The 26,554-nt window shown below is 45.4% G+C and overlaps 1 protein-coding gene across 2 annotated transcripts; it reads right to left on the bottom strand.

The window, feature by feature from the left end:
* Positions 1 to 1,665: 1,665 nt before the first annotated feature.
* Positions 1,666 to 26,554, bottom strand: tmem260 (transmembrane protein 260). 2 transcript variants are annotated; one of them, XM_041953915.1, is made up of 17 exons: positions 26,243 to 26,554; positions 25,998 to 26,116; positions 22,834 to 22,865; positions 21,129 to 21,280; positions 12,856 to 13,033; positions 12,638 to 12,751; positions 12,011 to 12,190; positions 11,248 to 11,288; positions 9,846 to 9,932; positions 8,617 to 8,725; positions 8,154 to 8,326; positions 6,969 to 7,140; positions 6,159 to 6,298; positions 5,364 to 5,540; positions 3,904 to 3,957; positions 3,565 to 3,649; positions 1,666 to 3,403 (listed from the first exon to the last, which is right to left on the bottom strand). In XM_041953915.1, exons 2-17 carry the CDS (start codon positions 26,104 to 26,106, stop codon positions 3,143 to 3,145), a joined length of 2,064 nt encoding a protein of 687 aa, XP_041809849.1. In that variant the 5' UTR covers positions 26,107 to 26,116; positions 26,243 to 26,554; the 3' UTR covers positions 1,666 to 3,142. The 2 variants fall into 2 exon arrangements, with proteins under 2 accessions (XP_041809849.1, XP_041809850.1); XM_041953916.1 differs by lacking the exons at positions 25,998 to 26,116; positions 26,243 to 26,554 and adding an exon at positions 25,614 to 25,674.

The raw sequence follows: 26,554 nt of genomic DNA, 5'->3' as shown, positions 1-26,554 counted from the left end.
GCACAGTCCTTTAAATTCAGGAAGACATTTACAACAAGCAAAAACACTTTGTCCATTTTGACACAATAGACACAAAGCAACCCAAACACAAACAGGAACACAATGGAGAGCACTACAAACAGCTGGGCAAATAAACTCAGTAAACCTGCAAACATACTGTACCTGACACACAAACAGCAGCTACCACACACTGAGAAGCACACACATCAAGAGTGACGGCAAACAAAAACCTGAGACAAGTCAATCATGACATCATGTCAACACAGACCGACGCTAATGGGCCTCATTCTACCCAATACGCATTAATGAGTTGAAAAGAAAACATTTAATTGAGCAAAAATAAGAAAAGCCTCAAATACGTTAAGTGATTTTTAAAGTTAAAGTGGTGAAAATCTACTGTCAACCAACTGACAAGAGTTGCCATTTCAGATAAACCTGCAACTTAGTCTACTAGAATAACAACAATCCCGAGCTAAAAATACGTGTGGAGTTTGGTAGCAGGCATTGGCAACCTTCACAAAGATGGGTGGCACCTCGTAAACATCCTTGAAACAGGTTTCTCATGCTTAGGAAAGGGATCTGCAGGCAAAGTTTTTCCAGAGTGTGAGATTGTGCAAAATCTGTGGCCAGCTCAGTATATCATGCGTCTCACACCCTCTATTCTCTTCCCAAACACTAACCAACACACCCCGGCCCTCCGCCTCCCTCCACTCCAAGCTTCCATCCAGCCAGAGAGAGGAGAGGAGAGGAGATAGGCCCAGTTGCTAAAGCTGTCTTTTCAGCCCCTGCTCCCGCTCGGTCTATCTGAGATACACAGCAAGCGGAGGTGTCGCTTTTCCGCTGGCATTTCGGACAGTATCTACTTATAGACGGGAGAAAAAGAGAAAAGAAAAACAGAAGGGGTATTATCAGGGAGGGATGAGAGCAGCAAAGGCATTTTGTCTTTTTATTCCCCTCCTAAGCCCTGGGCTTTGCTCCCAATCCGATTGGTCGATACGGCCAGGGATGTAAATGAAATGCAAAGAGGAATAAGGCTGGCTTCCCATCTCCAGTGTGTGCCCCCCTAAGTCCTCCGCCCCTCTTTCTCTGTCTCACTCTGTCTTGCTCTCTGGGCTGTTTATGGTGTTGTGTTTCTGTCTCCCCATTCACAGACTTGCTGCTCTCCCTGTTTCCGTCTCACCCTCCTCACTCTGCCTCGCCCCCCCTCCCCATCGCTCCTCTGCCGCTGCATCCCTCCTCTCCCTGGCTAGGCTCACAGCTCTTATCTCCTCAGACGCCCCACATTCCAGCGTTGCCGTGGCTCCCTGCCTGCATCCCTGGTCACGGCGATTCCATGGGTTCCCACAATCCTCGGCAGCTTGCTGATTTAGGGTGGGCAACTGACTCTCAGAGACAGGGGAGAGGAGAGGAACAGAGGGGTTAGGGAGAGACAGGGTGAGAGGGGATGAGAGGGTGGGAGACAAGAGAGGGATGACAAAGGGGAGGATAGGAAGAAAGTAAAGTAAAAAAATATCACGAAGGCTGAGACAAGAGACAGCAAATAATTGTGACGAAAAGACAAAAACAAATATGATCAATACTATTGACTCAAAAGGTTTAGTCCACTACTGAAAGAAGGGTCCAAAATGTGTTAAAATAAACAGAATCTTTATTGAAATATTTTAGTCTGTAGAAAGCAGAGTGACAGTTTTTTTTTAGAAGAAACCAAACCATCTGTGCTGCAGCAGGTCGAATCTCATCATCCAGCCAGCTGACAGCCGCTAACCAGGCCTGCGAACAGAGCGTCAGATTACATTCTGTGAAAACTACACATGCACTTACTGTCCTTCGCTTTCTAGTGGTATCGCAAACAGCAGGCTCCTTCAGCAGTGTTTCATAAAGCTTATGGCAATACACTGGTTTGACCTCTGCACAACAAATTTCATAGCACAAGGTTCATTAACATCAGCACCGGCATTTACAAAAACAGCGTGTAACTGAGGTTTTGGACCCTGAGAACATGTCAAACACAAGTGACTCTGGTCCTCTCGCTGTGTTTGCACGCTACGTTGTCTCTTCAGCAGCCCTCACAGGGCTAAAAGTCCATTTTCCTGGGAGCCGAGAGGCTGATGGTCTTGCGTGTCTTACGTGCGTCCCCGGACTTTGCATGGCTTTGTGCTTCTCTCTCTCTCCAGTGCGGTGATCTGTTTATTGACAACGTTTATATGCGGTTCCGGGCAGAGAAAAGGCTTGGGTGGAGATTTAAGCATGTTCACACACACACACACACACACACACACACACACACACACGTCGACATGCAAACCCAAATCAACACGCATGCACTCACTGCACACAGAAACACACCTCTAAAAGGGTCCCTGGCATTCTGACATTTCACATTTCATTTAAATCCATGAGGGATTACAGCCCTCCCGTTAGGAAGGAAAAGAGGAAAAAAAAACACTCATCGAATCCATTAGTTTTAAACATTTAAAGGACCATCTAAGATAGACTGATGGAAGGATAGAGAAGTGGGTGAATGGGTGGGTGGGTAGTGCCGGTTATGCGGAGTGGGGACTATGTGGCACAGCACAAGTCCGTCCTAGATTAAACAGCTGCTCTAATCCCCCATTTCTGCCCCCAAATTGGTTTTCCCTCAATCTCGTCCTTGCCATCCTGATGTGAGAAAAAGAGAACTAGAGCAGTGGCTGTGGCAAAATAATCAGCACGTTAAAAACTGTGAGAGCAGAAAAGGAGAGAAAAAAGAGCAAGACGCGACGATAAAGCAATCGAATGGGTGAGTTTAAGGGGAGCACGCACAGCTTGATTGGGGTCAGTCAAGGCTTCCCAAAGTCAAGCTCTGTCCCTGGCCAACTACAAATATTCATCAAAGGAAACACGGCCATGTGGTAGATCTCTGTCCTTTGTGAGACCAGTACTTCTGCATTAGCACTCCTCTTAACCCTCTACTCATAAGTCCAATTTGAGCAAGTCCATTTTGCAAAAACCTTAACTTAACATCATTCTATCCTTCTGGAGCACCACTCTCAAGCCACGAGAAGAGGCACATTCAGACTTTATCCCTGGTGCCTTGCACTTCGGGCTGGGCTTGTGGCACACTCTCAGTGTGCCAGCTGCACGTAGGTCTCTCTGGATCTTGTTATGGGACACGCCTCCGGCTCTGGCGGAGCCTGTCTCTCTCTTTGAGCAGGTGAGTAATGGCAGAGCGTATGGCGGGTGCCTGGGGATCCGTGGGTTCTTTCTCTAAGTAGAGACTAAAGTGCTGGGTGCTGCAGGTCAGCAGGCTGTCTGGACTGTAGCCCTGGTGACCCGAGCGGAGCAGCCTCTCGCAGGCCAGTGCCAAGTTCTTGTCCCAGTTTGGAGGGTAGTCTGAGTGGGCCTCCACAATCTCCTTATACAACTGCCCAGCAAACACAAACACAGAGACACATACATAAAAGCAGATGTTACCGCAAACAACAAAAAAAGCCCCTGAATGTGCCATACTTTGCCTCGTGCGGCACTTAAATCTGCACCGTTATGGTAACAGCGCTGCTGCATGTTTGTTGAGGTCAGACTCACAGTGTAAGACAGCTCAAAGAGGCGAGCTTTCCCCTCTCCCTGCATCCTTTCTGCCAGGTCAAACAGAAAGAAAGCCGTCTTCATCCTGAAACAAAGCACGCAGGCTCAGGGCTAAGTGCTGGATGGATGAGCCATGCAGATCCACACTCAGACGCACCACTCCAATGGAGTGATTTATGTAGATGCCGATACCAAATAGAATGTACATGTAGATGCTCTACCACACAAGACTGGTTTATGGAGATGTTCTAGCGGGCCAGTATGAATCGTGACGCAGCATTTTATCCGAACACTGAAATATACAATCTCTCCAAAGAGGAAATAAAAAGTTTACTGTACCTGGCTTGCCACATCTCCTCATTAGCAACATGCTCCCAGGATGCGGGATGGAAACTGTACACACACGAGAAAACAAACATTGCTTTATCTAAACAGCTTCAGGCGTTAGCTTGTGCACAGTTCCACTAACTATAATGATTATTTCTGTGAATATATTGTTCCACTCGACAGTGCAGGTTTTGATACACTAAACATCAATGTTTGCTGCATAAACATTAAATGACTGAGCAACAATACCAGCCAGCACATTAGACATGGAGTAAAACCACATCTCCCTTTTTTCACTTTGTTGACTGTAAAGACTTGACCTCTTCTTCAAAAGAATATTTTAGCAGGGTTCCCGAGCTAATATTTGGCTTGTGGGCATCGGCGGACACGCTTGTCGTGAGGGTGCGGGAAATAATGTCACAGTATTCAGCCGTGGATATCTGAGTGAATGAAGGGCTGCTGGCAACAGCAACAGAATATGCAGCTTTGACTAATTCCACTTTTGACACAGTTATTGACAAAATGCAATAAGAAACTCATTATTTTTCATCTTCAGTCTCATTTCAAATGGCTGTGGGCCTAATGTCTTGCTCTGGTTGAATTCACAAAGAGCTGGATCACAGCATAAAGAACAGAGGACAACCTCACTGAGGGAAGCTCTGTGGAGTCTGCGGAGGGATGACTGGAGACCACAGAGAGACGAGCGGACGAGGAGATGTTGGTGATGAAACACGTGGTGAGGACTGTTATCTTTCTGTGTGAATACTTGTAGTTTCATCTAAAGATAATGAGTTGTGTTAAACAACATGCTAAAGGATTCTTCTTGCAGGCCTCCTGGAAATTACAACCTACCTTTTTTTCCAAACTTAAAGCTATAACCCCAATTGCAAAAAAGTTGGGATGCTGTGTAAAGTATAAATAAAGCAGAAAGTGATCATTTGCTCATCCTTTTTGACAAACACTCAACTGGAATCAGTACAAAGATGGTATAGTTCATGTTTGACCGCATCAGCTTCATTTATTTTTGTAAATATATGCTGGTTCTAAGTTTGATGGCAGCAATGCTTTCCTAACAATTTATAACAGGAGCAACAAAAGACTGGGAAAGTTGTGGAATGCTCCAAAAATACCTGTTTGGATCATTCCACAGGTAAACAGGTTGATTGGTAACAGGTGAGAGTATCATAATTGGGTATGAAAGGGGCGTCCTGGAAAGGCTCAGTCGTTCACAAGCAAGGATGGAGCGAGGTTCAACACCTCATACACTGCATGATTGTATAAAGGATATTATAGTATGGGTTGTCAGTAAACACAGTTTGTTTGTGAGTTTTTATTTATGCTTTTCACAGCGTCACAACTTTTTTGGAATCAGGGTTGTACTTAAGAGGAGGAACAGGGGGAAACTGTATGTTTAGGGTTTAAACCTGTATCTGTCCAGAGATGTCCATGATTCTGTATGTTTGTGTAAGCACCTGTCGTGTGGTTCGCTCCAGTTGTAGATGTTGCGAGTTCTACGGGCCCACTCTTCGGGGTGAAAGTGCCTCTGAACTGGCACCAGGTAGTCACACACACCCAGGGGCCAACGAGAGAAACTACGCTCCCAGCTTGGGTCCCCATCAGGAAGCCCAATGCAGGCAAACACATCCCTCCTGCAGAAAAACAAGCAGAGAGAGGCTTGCTCACATCCTCAATTATTATCCAACCCGTCTTTCTTCTCACCAACTAGCTGCTGATGACGGGACACACAGGAACACCAACACTTACACCGTCCCAACACCTTCTAGCTTCCCTCCAGCCCTGTGCTCCTCAACAAAGCTTCAGGCCCTGAGGGTTAATCCCACAGGTCAGTGTTGCCCCACTGAGAGACAGACATGTTGGCCTGGCAAACACTGCCCCCTGGTGGGCTTGGTATTAACAGGTCTCCAGTCAGTTTCTAGGTCTCAGTTGGAGTGAATGAGTGATGAACAGGGAGCAGCAATGAGTCCGCCAGAGACTGTTTAACCAAATCAAGTAGATTAGTCGACTTCTGTAGTTCATCAGACTGCTTTTATGGCCTCAACAGTTCTACATGCTTATCTTCTCCCTACACTCACCGCTGTGTCGACCATCCCACTGATCTCTGCCTCATTAGATCACCCACTTGTTCATTTGGACCATTGTTTCCCTCCCGATTCACTCTCTCTCCATTTTACAGCCTTCTATGTATCTGTTCAGCCCATCCCTTTTATTCGCTCTCTGTTCTCTCTCTCTCTCTCTCTCTGACTCACTGTGTGTTGTGGGACAGAAACTGCTCCAGACTGAAGGTGTCCGTCTCCTCAGGGTGGACCGGGTCCCACCAGAGGCCAGGGAAGTGTACCCCAGGGTGGTGCTGCGCTAGCTTGGCCACATACCATGTGTATGTCATCATCTAGAAAGAAGAGAGAGTACCACCAACTCTGTTCAGTTTTTTGTATTCCAGTGTGATTACCAGTTAAATTACCACTCAGTGTACAATTCACTTAAATAAAAGGATTCATCGACTATTTCAGTGGCTTAGCTCCATATTTCGTTTCTTAATTTAGAGTCTAAATTTGGAGGCTCTTGTTTTCACTTCCTATTTTCATTACAATGCTGTCTTAAGGCCCTTTAGGATTATGATGTTGAAGAGATATGCAAGCATATGATGACAACATACCCAACTCAGAAAGCATTCAATAGACTTCCGGACATCAGGATGTAGTTTATGTTCTTGTATAAATTTCAGTCAGTTATCACACAAAAAATACACATTGCCACTTTACCCTTAATTTAATTTGCCAGACAAATCTTCCCTTTTCTTCTTTTCCATGCTTTGCAAATACACAAATGCTCCTTTTCTGAATCTTGCCTTTCTTACTTGACAACTCAGAGACTAAAGCAGTTTCATAAATAACATTTCTCAGCATACAACATGAACAGCAATAATACAATACAATCAATACAATACTGTTTGATTCTGAAATTAAACTGTTCTTAATAATGCTAAAGTCTTACACTTGAGTTATTTAAAATATCTAAACTTCAAGGAGACAAGACAGTAGAGAAATCACAGCTCTGACCTCCTGGTCGACCAGACGTACATCGGGCCGTACACCCTGGCAGTAGTATAAGTAGCGCAGAGAGTTTCCAGGTAGATCTCCTCTGGTCAGGATGATTGAGTCTGCTGGGATGGAGGCCAGAAGCTGCCTGCCGAACCTCTCGACCACACTGTTTCTGCTCTGATCACACTCCCTAGGATCATGAGCACATTCACCATTATACTGTATAATATCATCAAAACCACAAGTTGTGTTTACCTGAATTTTAAAAGTGGCTTGAGTGCATCCTTACTGCTGCTTAGAAGTATGTGTACAATGTGTGTGTGTGTGAGTCTCTGTATGTAGGTACGCTTTCAAGGTGCTCTGAGGGTAAGTTGTCAGTGCCCCCGCCCCTTCCCCTCTGCAGAGCGCTCTGGCTGCCTATCTAATCGTGGGGAGACAGGTGTGATGGGTCTGACAGCACAGGCCATGCTCTCCCCTTGATCAAAGCCGCTCAGTGATGGCTGTCTGGCACTCCCCAGCACTACGCTGGTGTAATCTGCCTTCTCGGACAGCTAACATCTCAGACTGAGCTCTGTGAGTGGAATCTATGTGCTAACCGTGCCTCTCTTTAGCCCCTACCATGGGGTGAGCAGAGAAAAAAACCTGACATGTGGAGTTCAGACCTGCGCTACGAAGCACAGAGGAGAAACAAATCAGGTTGACTCAGGGAAAACTTATGCATGGGGATTTTAGAAGGAACTAGAATGAGAGGAGTTTTTTATTTCACTTTAACTTATTTAAAGGCAACTTAGTGTGTTTTGTGTGAAGGTCAGTGGTGTACTGTGATCACCGTCTTTGCTGTTGTAGAATTTGTTTTTTGAAATGTCTGCAAAGTAGATGTTACAAAACTAACTTCATGTCAGCCCTGAAAAAATTAGGGCTTTTAACTACAACTCTCCAATAGTGGAAATGGAACTGTAAGTATTTAGGAAGTGTTTGTACACTGTTGACCTAAAATGCATGTTAACACCTATGAAAAAATCTTAAAGTTAAAGTCAGCATTTCAATCTTATAGTGATTGTTTCATTTGAAACCCAATGTGTGGTTGTGCACCCAAACGATCACAAACACAAAACAATATTGTTCTAATATTTATGGGCTGCATTTGGTGTTTTCCTCACACCCAACAGGAAGTTTGTTACTGTAACCGAGTGCAAGGCTCACTTGTGATTGGTGCGCACCATATGTGCCAGCAGAGATATGGTGAGGACCCAGCCTGTGGTCTTCCACAACCCCCCACGGCCCAGCCTCCTCTCCAGCTCACTGTGTGTCCGGCTCAAGCCGAGGCCTGCCAGCACACACACTGCAGCATCACTCTGCAGCCAGAAACGCTCAACCTGCAGGAGGCGCGCACACACACACACAGACACACACACACACACGCACACACACGCACACACACGCACGCGCACACACACACGCACGCACACGCACACGCACACAGTGTTTCCTGTAGTTTTTTTTTTAATTTCAGGATGTGTGTACTGTCTGTAGAAATTTCTCCTTTATTGAAAATTTAATTGGAATTATAACTCAACTTTTCAGACCACTGCAGGTGAAGGAAAACACTAGAAACTCTTTGGCTAAGAAACAGGGTGTGAAAATGAGTTAAAGTCTCATAGCTTACCACTCCCAGCAGTAGGGGTCTACTGATGTCCAGGTTGGCTCTCCACGCAAAAAAGAGCGAGTAGACCACCAGCATGATGCTCAACAGCCAGGACACTGAGCGACATGTCCTAGGGTAGGACAGCCCACTGGTTACTCGGTATACAAACACTCATTTTCATTAGCACTTCATGAATATTGCTCTATATACTGCTGGTCTGCCATTTCCATATATCTAGACTGTTGTATTATTTTGTCTGTTTACTCTGTAAAAATATACTTGTTTTGAAGAAGTCCGTAAAAATATTAATGCAGGGATGGAGATCACAAGCCTGAGAGCAAATGCATACGCCAGCCAGCTAAGAGGTGCATGATTGATTTTCTAATGCAGACTGAGTCATAATGAGCTGCTGCCAACCGCTGAATCACAAACTCATTACAGTACAGCTGTAAAATGTACTTATACACTAAAAAGAAAACATGTTACCCTTATGGCAATAACAAATCATCATCTGAACCTGAAGAGACACTTTCAAGACATAGAAAATGACTTTTGGTTTTCTTGCCAACACATTGATCTGATGGGTTAGTCTGACTGGAGACTACAGTAACACATACTGTTTTTATTTGGGATTTTTCTGCACATTATGCACAATGGGTAAAAAATAAATGCAGATTTTTAGGAACTAAACATTCTTTACCTACAAACAGCTCCCCTGAACATTTTTATTTGCATGGCTTCCCTTTGGCATCCTATGAAATGACCTTGCTCGTTTTCATCTGTCTGTGTATGTACAGCCAAGTTAATCTACGTGTACCTCAGGAGAAGGGGAGGCATGGGGTGGTCGGCGCCCTGCAGACCCCTCTGGGCTTCGCTCTGCTTTATCAGCTCCACCCCATAGACCCCAGCAAAGGCACTACTATAATGAATTACCGGATCACACCGCCACACTGCCACATGCAGATACATACAAGCAGTGATTTACTTGTACACACAAACATGTTTTTGAAAATCCAAAACAGACATCAGCCTCTCTAGATTTGAATGTGGAGCGTCGCGACAGCTTGACAGTTAGGTGCCTCAGTGTTTTTTTGTATTCTTTTTTTCTAAGATCAGCATTTTGTCAGTGGTTTTGTTCCCCGTCTTTTATTCCGGGGGGATTAGATTTTGGTTGAAGTGGTTGCTGAGATGTGTGTGCGTGTGCGTGACAGAGTTTGGTGTTTGATACGCCGGCGCCTTGCTCATCCTACCTGTCCCACGACGAGAGGAGAAGGCCTATTCCCGCCAGCATCAGAGCAGGAAGTGAAAGGTCTGCCAGGCAGTGGTCCAACTGGGCCCTGCACACAAACACAAACACACATGTAACATATGTGATGGACACCAAAGAAAAGCTCAATTACCCTCCCTGTTAGTGAACTCAAGGACAGCAATTATTAAATGCCCTCCATCCCCTATCAAAACAAACTCCTTGGACTGTGCGCTCCTCCTTTCAATCGGATTGACAGATACGAATGACTGTGTCATCCACCCCCCGCTGCCCCATCCTCTCCTCACAGCGCCTGTCAGTCACAGAGCGCTTGCTCAGAGCAGAGAGATAGTTTCCTGCCTCTTCCTTAATACCCATCTCTATTTGACAGCTTATTGAGTCTCTGTATCTCCCAATGTACACTATGTGTGAATGTGCTCACGAGCGTGTGTTTGTCGGTGTGTGTGTCAGCTTCTCCAGTGGGTTTACGTCTCCAGTGCGACATGCCTGTCATGTTCGCCTCTCTTCCCCATCTTGAAGGTGTGCTTGTCCATCAAGCAGCAGGGGTGATGGGAAAGGGTGGGTGCCTGGCAGAGGGGGGGCTGGTAGTGGGGGGTCTTAAGACGCACATGCACCCCCCATCCCGTCAGCTCGAGAAAGATACCAGGAGCGGGATGACTGCGGTGGTGGTGGCGGCAGCGGTGGTGGTGCTGGCAGCGGGGAGAAAGGGAGGGAATCGGGTGGAGGAGGTGGGTGGGGGTGCTGGAGTGGAAAAATACAATTTCTCCAGCTCTATTGCAGTGTCTGTCATCACAGCTTGTCACGCTTAAACACCAGAGCTGAGTGATCATTTCAAACTGCTGGAGAAACAGAACACAGCGATTTGGCCCTCTAAGCAGGTTCAGTTCTGCTTTGATGGGAGAGAGTGGAATGGGAAGAACAAAAGCTGCTGGAGAGAAGAGAGAGGGAGCGAGAGATGGGCTGCAGAAATTACTCTGGACTCTCAGGACAGATTGCAGTGTCTGTGGTTAAACCGGTGTAAAACACCTGAACCAGCGCACAAAGTGGTTGGGTCGTCCATCACTAGAACCACGTGTGCCCTCACTGTGCTTCAGATCAAGGCTTTTCTCTTTTGTTTTTTTCCTCCTCCATCTCAGAATCCACAGTCAAAGTAGAGAGAGAGCACCGAGGTTGTATGGACACCCAGAGAGGGAGTCAAAACTGCTCGTGCTGCTCTTTGGAAACCCCTCCACCCACACCTTTCTGACGTCGGACTGGGGGACTGTGAATATGTATGAACTCAGAACAAACAGTGAACCATAAAGACTTTAGAAATAGTGTTTAGTGTGTCTAATGTGCAAATAATTTAGTCAACAAAGAAAGACAAAAAGGCTAAGCAGACTCACTTTAGCATGATGGTCAAGTTTACAGAGCTATCTGTCTTTGCCTGCAAACACAAGAAGAACACAATAAATCAGTAAATTCATATATCATTGGTACAAATGGTAAAAAGTTCAAGACCTATAGTTGTCCCAGAGAGGAACTGGTTCTACTGCAGCACCAATCAAAATACACAGTGAGACAAAACCACACATACATAACCCCACATAATAAAACAACTGAGAAATACAGGAGCAAAAGGTGAACATATGAAGTACAAAGTGACAATATTAGTTGAAAAACAGGAAGGGAGAAAGAGTTAAGCTGAGGTGGAGATGGAGTGGTCACTGTCTCATACAATGGATTCTGCTTTCTTTAACAACTGTTTGTTGTACAGTTAAGATAAACTTTTCTGCTGAGTGCCGTTGACTTTGCTATTAACTTTCATCACTCTTGTTAATGAGTTTTTCTGTTTGAGGTTGAGAGGTGCATGCCAGCAAATAAATGATTTATAGACTAACGTCATCAGGGTCAACCTGAGGGCTTGGTGAGCTTCCTCAGACAAAAATGACACTGCCGGCTTTTCTTACTCAGCATATCTGCATTCCTGTCAAAAGTCATCCCATTGTCAATTATGACGCCTGCATACTTAAAACAATCTGAACATCTTGTCTGTTAATTATGATGTCTGAAATCAAAACACATGGCTTTTTTAAAGCTAACTGTAAAAAGGTCAACAGAGCACACATACACTGACTGCGGTTTGTAAGGTCGGCAAGCAGCACGTACCAGACTGAAGGTGCCATATTCAGCCCTCAGCAGGTGGGTCAGGAGGCCCAACAGGGTGGTCTGATCCCCCCAGCTCCAGCGGGCTGTGTTGAGGTAGGAGGAGATGGGGAGGTAGGCGTATGGCAGAAAGCCAGTGAGGAAACACACTCCCAGGGACACAAGACGACGCCAAGACAGCTCCTGCCGAGATGAAAGAATAATTTCTTTCAACCTACTGCATGTTCAGTCATCCTTTGTCTTTACAGGTGAGTGTTAAGACTAACTGGAACATTAAACTATTTCGAAGTATGTTGTGAACTTGTCGAAGCATCTCAGATGTCTCTGAGAAAACCCAAGTGGTTTCCTGACCCATCCTTGGTTGATAAAGAAAAGCTGCATTTGAAATAAGGAGTGTCAGAAAAACTGCTGCTAGGTTTATTTTTCTTGGTCAAACCTTTTCCGTTTATACGGAAGTATGCAGAAGTGTTTCTGCTTCATTATCTGTAAAGCCTTGTGCCAAAATAAAAGTATGGGATCTATAATTTGTGTATAATTCGTGTATAATATATTCCAATTTTCCTGCCTATATTGAATTGTACTTGGAATCTCTTCTATGTGAGTTTTTATACACAAGACCCCAAAACTTACCTTGTGAGAGTAAAGTCGGTGGAGGACCCAGGGAATGATGACCAGTACATAGAGCACCAGGGTGTGCTGGTTACAGAGCCCCAAGCCACAGCACAGCGCTCCCCAATGTGCAATCTGACAAGGTCAAGCATTTAGTACAGCACTGTGAGTGTGAAGTCAAGGATTGATCAGAGGAAATAGACCTCTAATGAGGGTGAAAGTGTGCTGCACCGGGTTACCTTCCCTCTCCGGGTGCCGTTTTCAGCACAGTGGAAGCTGGCAGTCAAGAAGAAGAGAAGACCAACAAAAAGGTTGTTGAGGGTGAAGACCTCCGCCACCATGGACCACTGCCAACTCAGCCTGGACACAGCGAACAGCCCCCCAGCCAGTACTGCACCAGGACCAGGACCCGCCAACCTGACAGTGAGGGAGGAGAGGCCTTCATTCCTCTTTGATGACATTTCGTTTTTTCACGGGGGCAATCATCGAACATTTTTGGACAGAAATTAATCTGAAAACATATCTTAAAATATCCAAATACACCTATCTTAGCCTTAATCCTTGCTTTTATTCAGTTTTCATGGGTACAGAACTTTGTGTGCTTCTTCCAGTGTTTCATTTGACCTAAGTTGCACTGCACTGACGCAAAAAAGGCAAAACAACAAAGTCAGCAGCTTCACACAAAATTAAAATTTTGCAGTCAAAAAAAAGCCACCACTTTATCCAGACTAATTTGAGGACCCATTATAATCTTCCTTCGACCCAAGTTTGCTTCTCGGACAAGACCTTGAAAAACACACAGTGAATTGGGCCATTCACATATCATGAGAAGTCCCTCCCCAGCAGCCGGTTGATCTCGAGCAGACTGGCACAGAAACCACCGTGGTAGAGATAGCACTTTATCCTCAGCTTCTTAAATATAATGTGTGCACAAAAGTTTTCCCTTCCTCCTCTCCTGTACTGTCTCCATCTCCTTTGCGGTAATTGAAGCAAACTTGGGATAATCTGTCATACGCTAAGACCCACCACTTACTAAAATGAGAGACAGAGGGGGGAGGCGCAAATGATGGGGAGAGGGGAAAGAAAAGAAAAATAGTGCAGAGAAGTGTGCGTTAAAGGGGTGAGACAGTGTGCGGGATAAAGGATGAAATAAAGAAAAAGGAAGAAAAAAGTTCAAGAAGAGAGAGGGGGGAAAAGAGAGAAAAGAAAAAAAAAACGCAGCCCAGTCCCCGGCATGCTGGCTCTGAAATATGAGCAGGCTCGACAATTAGGGAAGTCAGGCAGTATGGCCCTTTCCGCCATTGTGTGGAGTGGCTTAGAGTCCTCATCAGCCTATCAGCTAACTGACAGGCAGAGAGCTGCTCTATTCAGCACCGCAGATACAAGCTGCAGGCCAAACGGCTGCCAGGTCCCTTATGACCCCACAATCCCTTGCCGGTGACAGCTTCAAGCTCCATAGCAAATTAGGCGCTCTCACATTACAATCGCAGAAGACAGATTCCATTAACGGTATCTGAAATTGAGTAGAGAGCAGGCCCGTTATCAGACCTGACTCATAAGCACCGCCATTAATCACAAGGCATGATACCATTTATACATTTCCAGCTCTCTGCCTGCCGCTGTGATAGTCAGCCACAAAAGGCCTGATGAGACTTAGGCTAGGGGAACAATGGAGCTTTCTGAGGAAAGCGCGGTAAATCAGGAAAAAAAGGAGAGGGAGAGCGAGAGGATGGTAGGGAAAAAAACTCTGCTTGCTGACTACTTCCCCTTTTTTTCTTGGGTTTTCTCTCTCCTTCTCTCCACTATTTTTCCTCAGTGTTCACTGTAAGGCGAGCTTGGTGAATGAGCATGGATATATGTGTGTGTGTGTGTGTGTGTGTGTGTGCACTTAAATGGGGGTGGGGGGTGGACTGTGTTGATGGAGCGTCTAGGAGTGGGTCTTAATAAGAGATAGCAGCGTCTTTCTTGCTGCACCGCTCCAGGAATTAGTTGTAACTTGAAGGATGAGGAAGGATGGGTGGTGGGGGGGGCTTTTGAGGTGCAGAGACCCCCCGCACCCATAATTTTACCTCCCTGCATGACAATTAACTCACAGCTCATACACCTAGCAGGGGGGTTGATATTGGGGTACCACTGGGTGCAGAACAGTCGTGGGGGTCCACGGGCAAGGTTATTACACAGACGGAGGCGTTCCTGTCTCTGAAGGCTCGCCTGATAGCCAGGCAGCACTCGTCACATCTTCAGAGAGAGACACACACAAACATGCACACACTCCTGTTCTTCAACTTCTTTATTCTCCCTGAGTGCCTGACAAATCTCTCTGTTAGAGCTTGTCAGTCCGTGAGAGCCCAGTGTTGTGTGTACAGTGCGGGCTGTAAATGACCTGTCTGTCTGCGCGGGACCACCTGGGTCCCAGTCAGCATTCTCAGCCTCTCTACAGCTCATTCTCCAGGCTGGCTGCTCCCAGGGCGCGCAGATAAAGCAGGACATATTCTGACACCAATGTGGCCATGTTCCCTGTTATCGCGACTCAATGCGGTGCAGGATGCTGCTGTGCTGAAATGTTGTGGCTCAGTGACAATGGCCTGGTTGAGACGTGGCAGGAGAATAACACGGCTGACAACGAGACTATTCTACCCTGAACTGATCCACCCTGCCAAAATGTCTGTGTCATCACTTGGGTAATTAACTGAATGACAAATATTATGCATAAAGACCGGAATAAAGCACAAACTTGGAACTAATGTAAGAAAAGAAAGTTATCAATAACTCAACTATTTTTTGCTAAAAATTATGCATAAATACAAGAAAATGAGAAAATAGGAAAAATGAGGAAATATTAAATAAAAGATAAATCACATTCAAATGGAAAGATCAAAGGTAAATAACAATAAATGACAATGATACCACAGGCTCTGTTAAGCAATGTCCCCTTCAAGGACACAACAAAAGCTCAGCAAAATCACTTTGAAGTGTCAAAATGGGACCTGCCTCATTTACCCCCTCAGTTCTACAGTACGGGCCAGAGACGTGCCAGCAGCAGTCGTCTGTGCTAAATAACGGCACACAAAAAGCCTACACCAGCACTCTGAACTGAATAAGGCTTCACAATGGAGCTGGCCAAGGGAGCCACTGTCACACACCACCCCGGGGAACAGACAATACCACAGCTGTGCCATCGCGGATCAGCGCTGCACTGTTCTCTAACCGAGTGGTGGTTTGGGGAAGCAGCTCTGGAAAAGAATCACACATTCCTGAAGAGGGTAGTGAGCCCGAGAGAGGAGGTGGCCTGCTCGGGCCGAGGCCGAGGTTTCCAGCTGGCCCTCGCTGACACCCCAGGGCTCTCCTCTGGCCAGGACACCAGGCTGGGTGCTTAGTAGCTATTATATGACAGCGGTAAGTGTCTGATGCACTGCTTTGACATTTCAAAGCCCAGTAGCAATGGATATACAAATTGAAGCTTTTAAATGATGATGAGTTATGAATGTGTCAGGAAATCAAATAATCTTCTACAGATGGTTTTAAAGCCAGTCAATGTATGGATTAGGGCTGAGCAATAGCTCAGTGTTATCATTTATTTATCATTCTCACTGGAATTGTATCATTATAATAGGTTCATTTTGTGTTATAGTTTTACAAAATTCATACAAAGTCTTGGCACCTTTTCCAAATCGCGTACTTTTCCCTTTTACTTCAAAGTTCACACTATGAACTGCACCGATTGTATGAGGAGGAGGGTCACAGTTCAGGGGGAGTTCAAGGCATGTTATTACAACATAGTTTGCCCCATTTGCATGTATACTGCATGAAACAGAACATTTACCAGGCATCAAAGATGCTATTGAGTTGCATTACAGGAAATGTAGGATTCAGACTTTTGACTTGTACTTGATGTTAAAGGCCAGGATATCTTTTTTTTATTTGTCTCTTGAATGTCCCCTTAACTTTATGGAAGAGCAATACTAAACTCCTGGAGCGCCCCTTTAAATGAATGATTTCACGCAAATTGTAACTAAAGACAATATATGTTGTTATTAATGATTTTATTTTACGTGTGCATAGCATAATGGTACAACATACTTAATTGCACTGATTATCTTACATGTATGTATACATGTATTTTGCTGCAGCCTTATTTTTAGCCAGTCACCAAACCCGGCACTTCCCTGTCATTCCTGCCTCATCCAGTGTGCATAGAGGAGGCTGTCTGCTCAAACAGAGAGGAGGGTAAATAAGGGTCCCGGCTCTGCCGCTCAGACGCCCCTCCTCCAGGAGAGCGCTCCAGTGCTCCAAGTGCGTGTAAAATTAATCACCACAATTCTGCTCAAACAATGCAGCCACTGACATGACAATTTCTCCCAGAATGCCATCTTAATCTCCACCCAACACACAAAAATTACAGGAAGAGGGAAAAAAAAAACAATTTACAAAAATCCTGTGTTTATGCAATTCACTGAATGCCATTTTTATTGCCGCTTTTTCCAACAAAGTCATTAGGCACACACCAGTGATACATAAATGTTGCTGTATAGATTCCATTAACTAATTCTGGGTGAATTGTAATTGCCGAGTCTGATCCGTCTCCGTGCCTGGTGCCTTATTAAGACCGCCTGTGGTGGGTGAGGAATGTAATATTGACGTCCGAGGCAGACACAATCTCGAGCCCACGGGCGAAAGGAATATTAAACTGGTACAGTATTCTGCTGTCTATCTAGCCCTCCTCCCTCCTCCTCTCTATCCCCATCCCATAGCCAGTAATGAGGAAATAACATCTTCATTAGACATCTGTTTAACTGTATTAGAGGATGAGTCCTGGGGGAACCATTGGTCATGCTGAGGATGGGGGGAGTAAAGGAGGTCTGTTGGACTACAATATGACGGATGAGATACTGCAGAAATTGAACAAAAGGTCCAGAGATTGGGGCCTTTTAAATAGACAAACCTAAAATTGTCTTTTTCATTTCAGAGGAAAACTGGTATGGGTGCATTCTCTACTGCCACTTGGGACGAAGATTTTATCCGACTGTAGCAGCCGTGAGAGGGTGAGGCAGTCTTGCCACCTACAGGGAGAGGTGAGAACATTATCCAACAAAACAACTCTGTTCAGCTGTTTCCAAGATGCCACAACTCAAGATCTCTGGAAAAACAAAACTAGCAAAACTGCAATACTCACACGCTGCTCCCGACATGACCCCAACAAGACACATGCAACCCCACCCTAGTGAAAAACAACCCACCTGAGCAAGGAGGGAAAGCGCCATCAGGGCCATATGGTGGAGGTCCTTATAAGGAGCTGGGGACGCAGCACAAGGCAGGGGATGGCACCATGCCCACCCTCCGGTCCACTGAGGTATCAGCTGTGCCACATGGGCCAGCTCTTGGCGGGGGAGCCTCTCGCAGGTGTGCATTTTATTTCGAGGGCCGCCAGGGAAAGGGGAAGCCAGACACGTTTGGTGTGCCTCAACAGTCCTGTTATGTAATCATGTGATCAAACAAAAAGTGCTGATGACTGAGCGTTGCGAGGTTGTTTTTCTGCTCCGATGGCTGTCAGCACACTAACGTGTCTGCTCCCGGTTTCTCAGGATAAGCTCGGAAATGGAGAGAGATTCCTCCCAGGTAGCAGAGATTCAGAGCAGCTTTAGCAGATAAACTGTGAAACGAGAGAGCACAGAATACCGAGCTGTCTGGATTATCCCGCTATGAAGGGTGCATTCCTCCAGAGACTCATGGCTGAGGCCTTTAGCATTCCACAGACCAAGCGTTTCTTTCTGTGAACCTTCAAGTGCAATCGATAGTAATTATCCTTACGTCCACCATCCTCAAAGGCTTGTCAGGCCATGGTGTGAAAACATAACAAGACATGCAATTTGGCCATCAAACCATATGATCAAGCCAAGAGAACTGTAATTGACAAATCAAAGGGAGGCTAAGTGCTACATTTAAACTTATGCAAGAGAGAGAAGTGGCTTCCAAGCCTATCAACTTACATTCCCCCACATTAAACACGGCAATCTGGCCGACTAATTTAAATTGATACATCAAAGGCTTGCCATGTTGGGTATACTCCAGATGAATTTCAAGGTCTTACAATTTACTATTTGAGAGAAACTGCCTTCAAGTACCCGTATTAACTTCAATATATTTTGCCATCTGAAAATAATCACACAAAGCAATGATTTGTTTGGTGGGAAAGTCTACTTCTCAGCTGAAGCAAACCTAAACATAAGAGCAGTGAAAAAGTTTATGAGGGCCTCAAAGAGACAAAAACAACAGAAGACATTTCAGAACTTAATTATGTTGGAAAAAGAAACAGCAAACTGTTACTGCAAGGTCAGAGCAGGTATGAACGGGTGTCAACTGGTCTGTTTTGGCATTTCATCTGACGGAAAGACCTGGCCAGGGAATCCCCCGCAGCGATGTGGCATGACATCTATGCCAGTGTTCTTGGTAAGGTCGAAGCACCCAATGCCTTCCGTGCCAGAAATGAGAAAGAGGTCTTGACCATCCAGAGACCATCTCCCCCTTTCAGTCTCCTCATCTTTTGCCCTCTCCAGTAACCCCTCACCACGCAGAGTGTGCCAACTGATCCACAGCCACAAGCTCATCCCAAACTAGGCCCTGAGCAGATAATGACGAAAACCTTTTATGCTTATTTTTCAAATTGAAAGCGTAGATTATATGTTCATACTTAAGAGCTTATATGGTGTGACTGTGTGCTCTGGCTGAAGTCCTCACTAACCATCATCCCTTGTTGGAGGGTGGGTGGGGTTGGAGGTCCTCATAATGACTTTTTACTTGACCATAATCCAAAATTGGATCTAAATCCACAGAGATTACAAACAGTGCAACAGTTAACATGCACACTGTGAGCCAAATATCGCCCAGCCTGCATGGCTATTTTCTGGCCTCAAAATAACAGTTTGCAAATCTCTGGCCAAGAGCTGAATCCAATCGTCCAACTCACTGGTAACTCATCAAATGCATTGCGACTAGGTGGACAGCAGTGATACAAATCCAGAAAGCTTCAAAGTAGCATTGTGTTCCTTATCTTTCTTTTGATCCTCCTTTTATTCTTTCCTTCTCCACTGCCCTGGCCTGAGCAGAGTGGTTGAAGCTGGCAGGTTTGGATTCACCTCTGAGAAGCAGAAAGGCGGGGCAGGGTCTAAGGCTGATGCAGTCTGGGCTTAGGGCCAGTCCCCTGGGGAGCACTTCCTCCCCTGTCCATGCCCTACTGCAGCAGGGATGACCCTGTACCCTAACCTGCTCTGGACCACCTGCCAGCAAGCACGCAATGGCCAAGCACACAGGAAGCAGGCCCAGTACTGAGCTCCTGGGAGCATGCTCAACTTTATTTTCACCTGCTTTCTCCCAACTATCACTGGGTCCTCACAGCCTGCCAAGGTGTACGGCAGGAACAAATTACATCATATTCAACAATTCTTATTGTGAAAGAGTAAATCAGAAGTATATGACATGCTTGGAAATGCCCCAGTATGCATAAACAGTGACAAAAAGGAAAAATGTTGACACTAAGCTGCCACCAACAATGCAATGTGGGAAATTACTAAGATCAGCAAAAGGGTGATGTAAGGTAGTCCGGCCAACCATGGGAGATAATCACACACAAAGAGGGAAGGGGTAAAATACTCCTGACATGACAGGGTCAGCAGCAGGCGAAACTGCAGGGTGGTAGATAGCAATGCAGAGACCGTAAACTGTGCTCATGACTGAGCGAGGGGAGAGATGGTTAAAGAGAGGGGAGAGGGAGGAGCGGAGTTAGTGATCCCGTCCCTCTCAGACCCAGGAGGCAAGAAGGGGGAGATAAGAAATCGTGCCATGTCAGGATTGGGAGCATGCTGGGCAGTGGGGAGGCAGGAGAACAGGGACGTCAGGGTGGGGGTTGGAGGGCACGATAATTGTGATATACATACACACGCACACTCACAACGGGTGGCTGATGGGTAAACAGGCAGGGCAGGGTGGTGGGAGGGAGGAGGGCGGCTGGGCTCTGCTCCTGAATACTGAACAGAGGATCAGGGACGACACTGCCAGTCTGTCAGGACCCAAAAATACCGCTCTCTGTTCCAGACGCATTAAGATGCAAAAAATCAGTAGGGGAATGTTTTAAGACCCCCTCCACTCAAAAAATGTCGTCTTTTTATTGTTACTTCCCTGGGATGTTTGGCTTTTACTATACAGATTGATGCATGTGCAGAGTTTGTCAGTAGAAGCCTGGTGTCAGATTCCTCTGCTGAAAGGGGAAAGCTTCTCTGTTCTTTCCTGAAATCTAAGTTTGAGACATGGACATACAAGCACAACTGTGTGACATCGCATCTTGTGGAGATGCCGACTATGAGAGAGAGCTAGACTAAAAATGCCTAGACAGGGCATTATTTTTACTAAAGCACATTCCTTAAAATCAGAGCACAGTAGTCACAGAGCAGAGGAATACTGCAAACACATCAACCAATTGTGGAAAATGGCATTAGAATCCTATATGTCATGTGTTTACCTGCAGACAGAAATGCAGAGGGCACCACAAGCTGCAGCCCCCAGGAGACTACTCATCAGGTTGACGCTGTGGGCCGGAGTGAGCGAGGGCAGAAGACACATAGCCAGGCGAGCCACTAAGGTGAAGAGAGGATATCCTGGAGGATGGGCCACCTGAAAACAAAATGACAGACGAAGTATGAAATCCAAATGTAGAGGAGCAATGAGAGATAGATTCACAGCTTCAAGAGAACAGCACATACACAAGGTAATGCTTCATGCAGGATGAGCTTGAGTGGACAGCGGGCCGTAAGATGATGTGCTAGAGATAAAAGTAAGACTACAAATCTAGATTGAGAATTTAGCAGGTAACCACCAAACAAAAGTGAAGCAGATGGTGTTGAGGAGCAGCAGTATCTAGAATCTAGTTGCTCGTCTGCCCTCATTAGGTGGGTGTGCTGGAGAGCTGCAGTAATGGAGAAGAGGTAGACACACCCCACCTGGCATGACCGCAAACTGACTCTGCTATGATACCAGAGCCCTCATCTCCCTCTCTTCCTCCCTCTTCTCACTTCTTTTCCTCTGGCCTCTTCCCAAGGACAGTACAGCTCCCTGGAGCCTGTGGTAGAGCACGTGGTGCTCGCCAGCCCCAGCCCCAAACCACCTCCGAGCCGCAGTCATTCTCGCCTGGGGGATCTCAGCAATCACAGCAATTAGCCGCTAAGTCTCCTCCACCCAGATAAGGGCTCAGTCATTAAACACAGACTCATTCCCTGGCACTGATAACACAAGCCACGCAGGCAGCAAGAAGGGGGCAGCTCTTGGAATGAACATAGAGCTGAAAGGTGAGAGTGTGACTACCTCGCCAGTCACCTCAAACACAGCAAAGGCTCCTTGGTTATGTTAGAACATGGACACAACTTCATCCAAATTCAGAGGGATGAGTTGGGGATAGAGCATGTAGGTCGTAAGTCAAGGAGTAAAAGAGAAGAAGTAATGTAGAAAAATGAAAGAAAAAAGATAGCAACTCAGAAGGCAGTTTGTTGAAGCGTCACACAGGTAGGTAACTCCACCAAAATGAGCATCAGTTTAGAGCATGTGGAGGAATGGCTGAGTGGCTGACAGGAGTGGACAGACGTGCAGCCAAAGGACAGCTGAGGGACAAAGGCCACAGGGAGCATGGGGAAGCAGAACTCTGGAGCTCTGGGGATCAGAAGGGGGGGCCAGCAGCCTGGGGCCCAGGGACGGTCTGCAAGGCCCTGGGGAGGCCTGAAAGGCAGACAGGCAGGCCACACGGACTGCAGCACTAACGGCAGGATTACTGGCATAGTGACACCGACACAGCCTCCCTAAAAGGATCACAGCGGCGTAATAAACTTTATTAAATAATAAAACTTATTATAACTGTTAACCCGATTTAGTTCATTCTTCGCGGCTTACACACACACAAAAAAAGAGGGGTGGATATAATAAGCCTTATACCGTACATAAGGCAAAGCCTACAAAAGCCATCGCCTTACCATTGACTTTAATTGGATTTGAAAAACGGGTTGCAAATTATAGCATTCTCTACTTGCAACTTAGTAAAATAAGTGTATAGAAAAGAAGGGGAAAAACCTGTGGACTGAAAGTAAATTAATCTGCTTTCTGCCCATGCTTAATTAAACTTCCTTAATGCTTATAAGAGTTAATGAGTGAATTGATTAAACAATACAGCTAATACTTACCCCCAGCTCACAAGCAGTGGTGATCAGCTCTCCTGTGGAAGAGAATAGGGGAGGAAATTAATGTAAACCCAATAATTATTATTAAGAGACAAGTCTGCTCCCAAAGTTTTCCCAAATCAAATACTTGCACTGGGGTTTTGCATTAATTTGCCAGGATCAAAACCTACAAATCTTCCCAGTGTGACATTTCCTAAGCGGCACGCTCATTCTCTTCATCTCTCGCTTCTCCCCTGATGCCTCCCTCCCTTCCTCCAGCACATACACACCGATATAAACACACGCACACACACAAACCATTAGACTCCCTCTCCAATGCCCTGTCACACAAAGACACACATATGCTGATCTGAGAATAATGCTCCCAGTCCCATCCTCCCTGTGCATCGGGGTTCTTTCCTTTCCTCTTTCTTCTGCCGCTCTACGTGCCTCTCTGCTGCTCCCACACTCCCAGTGTCTCAATGTCTCGTTTAGTCCGTTGGGCACAAACAGAAAGGCAACGTTGGTGACAGTCACAGAATGAGGTAAGCTGTAAAAATAAGAGCCGGTTGCACAATTTTTTGACAAGCTCTGTGTGAGGCGCGGCACAAAGTGAAAAGAAAACCCCTAAAAGCTATTTGAGGAAGCTTTAATGTATCTGGGCACAAACCCATTTGTGCCAGAATACACCCAGAGCGTTTCAAATTATACTGATTTCTCACCCAATGTTTGCATCTCCCACTCATGAAAATTGAAATTTGGTTCAGATTAAATGACATTGATAAATGTTTGCGTTCAAGACAGCTCCCTCTACTGGTACAAGATGGGTAGTCATCTATTCCAGCCAACAAAACAGTGGCCTTGTTTCCTCAGTCTATCACTTCATCTACATATCAGCTATGTAGGATGCCTGGTAGATTCATAGATAAAGCCTAAGGAACAAATTATATAAAAAAGGTATAAGGGTTATTTAAATCATTTTTTCGACATTAAAAACAGCAACACAGTATAGCTGTCTATTTTTCCTCAAAGCATCTGCAAGTATTTTTACATTTTCAACAAAACATTTGAAAAGCAAGAACATGAGCCCCAATGCAGCACCCATCATTATAGAACAGAACAGCTGAATTTCAGATGCCATTGCCTGCATCGCGTATTTTGCAACCTTGCCGATACAGTGAATTATTATGCCTAAATTTCTGCCACATGAGGAGCCCTAACTCTTATCAGTCTAATGGACCATGAAGTCAGAACTCCTCCACCTGCACAGCTTAAATGTTTTCACAGCTCCATTTCACCTGGCATGAGCCGCCAGCTATAACTGCCATCATTTTACATCACACTTTCTCATCCCTCATCGGTTTCTCAATTTCACTCATTTTCCCACAGTAGTGGCACACTTTTACACCATTCAGCACAGAAAAACTCAAACTAATATTGAGCCAAAACATCCATCTCAGTGCCACAGAGATGCAGTTCTGCAGCCCCAATACTAAAAAGGGAAAATATTGACTCAACGGGGTAGCAGCATGGGTGCCAAGAGTCTTTGTGATAGTGGAGCATGGGCACCCACACCAGTCTTCCCATAATCCCCATCATTTCCACACTCCACATTCCTAGACAACAGCGTACCCGCAGGGCTGTGCTCAAGCCTCTCCAGGGCACATCACACCTAAAGAGATTAGGACACAGAGACGGAGACCTGGAGAATTCGGAAGGGTGTTCAGCTGGCACTATCAGAGCGGGCATCCTGCACCGTCCCTAAACACTGTGGAGAAGGGGCTGGCCATTTTTTCAAAGGCCCCGTTCGCTAGACAGCAGCACAACCAGCCGGGCTACTCAGCGCTCCAATTGCCTGCTCTCTGCTCGTCTCTGCTCACTCATATCTGGCCCAGCTTTTCATATGCTTTCATTTTGCAAAATGTGCATTCCCCTCCACAGCAGCTTGTATGCCAGAGCAGCGCAAACCTAACAAGCAGAGACTTCATGCCCTAAAGTCCACATTTACAAGTTTGTAACCTAGCTATCACTTCTAAACACTGTCTGTAATTGTGCAAGGCAGTTCTTCATAAACTGCATTGCGAGAATGTTGGAAAACACATGGGCCTACAACATAGGAAGGTGCTGAGCGAAGCACATCTGGGTCCACTGTTAAGCCTCATTACAGAAGAGTGCAAATCAAATTTATGCACACACACAATATTCAATTCAAACAAACAAGCCATATTATTTTATAAGTCAGGGGTTGTCAACAGTACTTTGTCATTTCAAATGGTGTCTATATTACCAACAATAGTAGTGCAGTCAGTAAAATAAATAATGTTCTACTATTTTTTTCTCTTTGTGGCTTCTGCAGAAAATGTATTTGTGAGAAACAGTGCAGCCGACTGAAATTAGAGGTGGGTCAAACAGACAAAATTAATACTGTGGTAACAATCATAGTATAAACTCATATTAATCCATTGGGTCAAATCAGTTTTTGATTATGACACTAGAATCTCATTAAAAGACTTTTAGATGTCAAAGAAACCATCCTTTCTAGTGTCAAAAATAACACTGAAATCATTCTAAAAGCATTATCTACACAGAAATAACACACACGCTGCAGTCAACTTTCAAGAACATTTCAAAACTCATTTGTAGAATAGATTAAATAAACCTAAATTGTCGAACCAGGACAGAAAAACACAGTAAAAGGATATAAACAACAGAGACAACACAGTAGTTTATGTCCAAACGTTGGTAGAACTTGAATAATATTTAAATCTCGTAGAATGAGGATATTTTACACAAAGAATGCTCACAAAGAATCCCTTGAATGCCAGAGATGTCCGTCCAGAAGGCATTATCTTCAATGTATTTGCAATTATTTCTGCCTTCAACATTCAATCATTAGCGTGGGGTAGACTGTGCAAACCGGTACTGGTGTGTGAACTGTGTGTATATGTCTTAGATTTCTTAAGTCAATCGGTTCGTGCATTTTAAAATCAATATATTAGTATTCAGATATGCTGTTCCTAAGCAAGCTTTGTGTGCACAAGTTCGGGTTTTTCATGCTGGTGTACCTGTAACATTACCAGCAGCACCGCGGACAGCACCAGCTCAGCTGCAGCCGCTACGATTGGCTGCCTGGCAAGTCAACAAAGCCACATGATCAGAGGAGCGTTAGCTAGCTAGCTAGCACCAACCTGAGTCTCCGCCGGGTACAGTCCTCTGCACGCAGGGCACATAAAGAGCTGTGACACAAGCGACTGTGGCGCCTGTCAGTATCCAGCTTGTCCTCTGCTCCGCAGTCATTTCTTTCTTTCTGGATGAATGCCGATAGTTATCAGCTGTTGACTAACAGTTAACTAGCGAGCTAGCTAACATTAGCTTCCATACATTTCTGGCGCTGAGGACTGTAATGTAAATAGAACTGTAAGCTACCAGTTACCTGAAAACCGATGTTAGTCTAGAGTCGAAGGAAAGTTAGTATGACGCTAGGCAAAGACGTAACTTTACGGCTTTGATAGTACGGGTTTAACAGTTAGCGTTAGCTAAATTGAAACGGTTCTGTTCCCGGGAAGTAGCAGCCTGATTCCCGCGAACGAGCTAAACTCGCGATACTAACTTGTCGGGCGCGCCATTCCTAAAAATAACAGCAGTTACCGAAGTATTCGTGTAGCTGTACAATTTAATTATGTTTGTCGCGGCGGTGGAAGGCGAGTGTTTTTTCCTCGGTCGTGTTGCCTGTAAAAACCTAATC

Source organism: Chelmon rostratus, chromosome 15 (genome assembly GCF_017976325.1).
Source record: "Chelmon rostratus isolate fCheRos1 chromosome 15, fCheRos1.pri, whole genome shotgun sequence".
Taxonomy (NCBI): domain Eukaryota; kingdom Metazoa; phylum Chordata; class Actinopteri; order Chaetodontiformes; family Chaetodontidae; genus Chelmon; species Chelmon rostratus.
The sequence above is the reverse complement of the archived record's forward strand: the minus strand, read 5'-3'. Positions and strand labels throughout refer to the sequence as shown.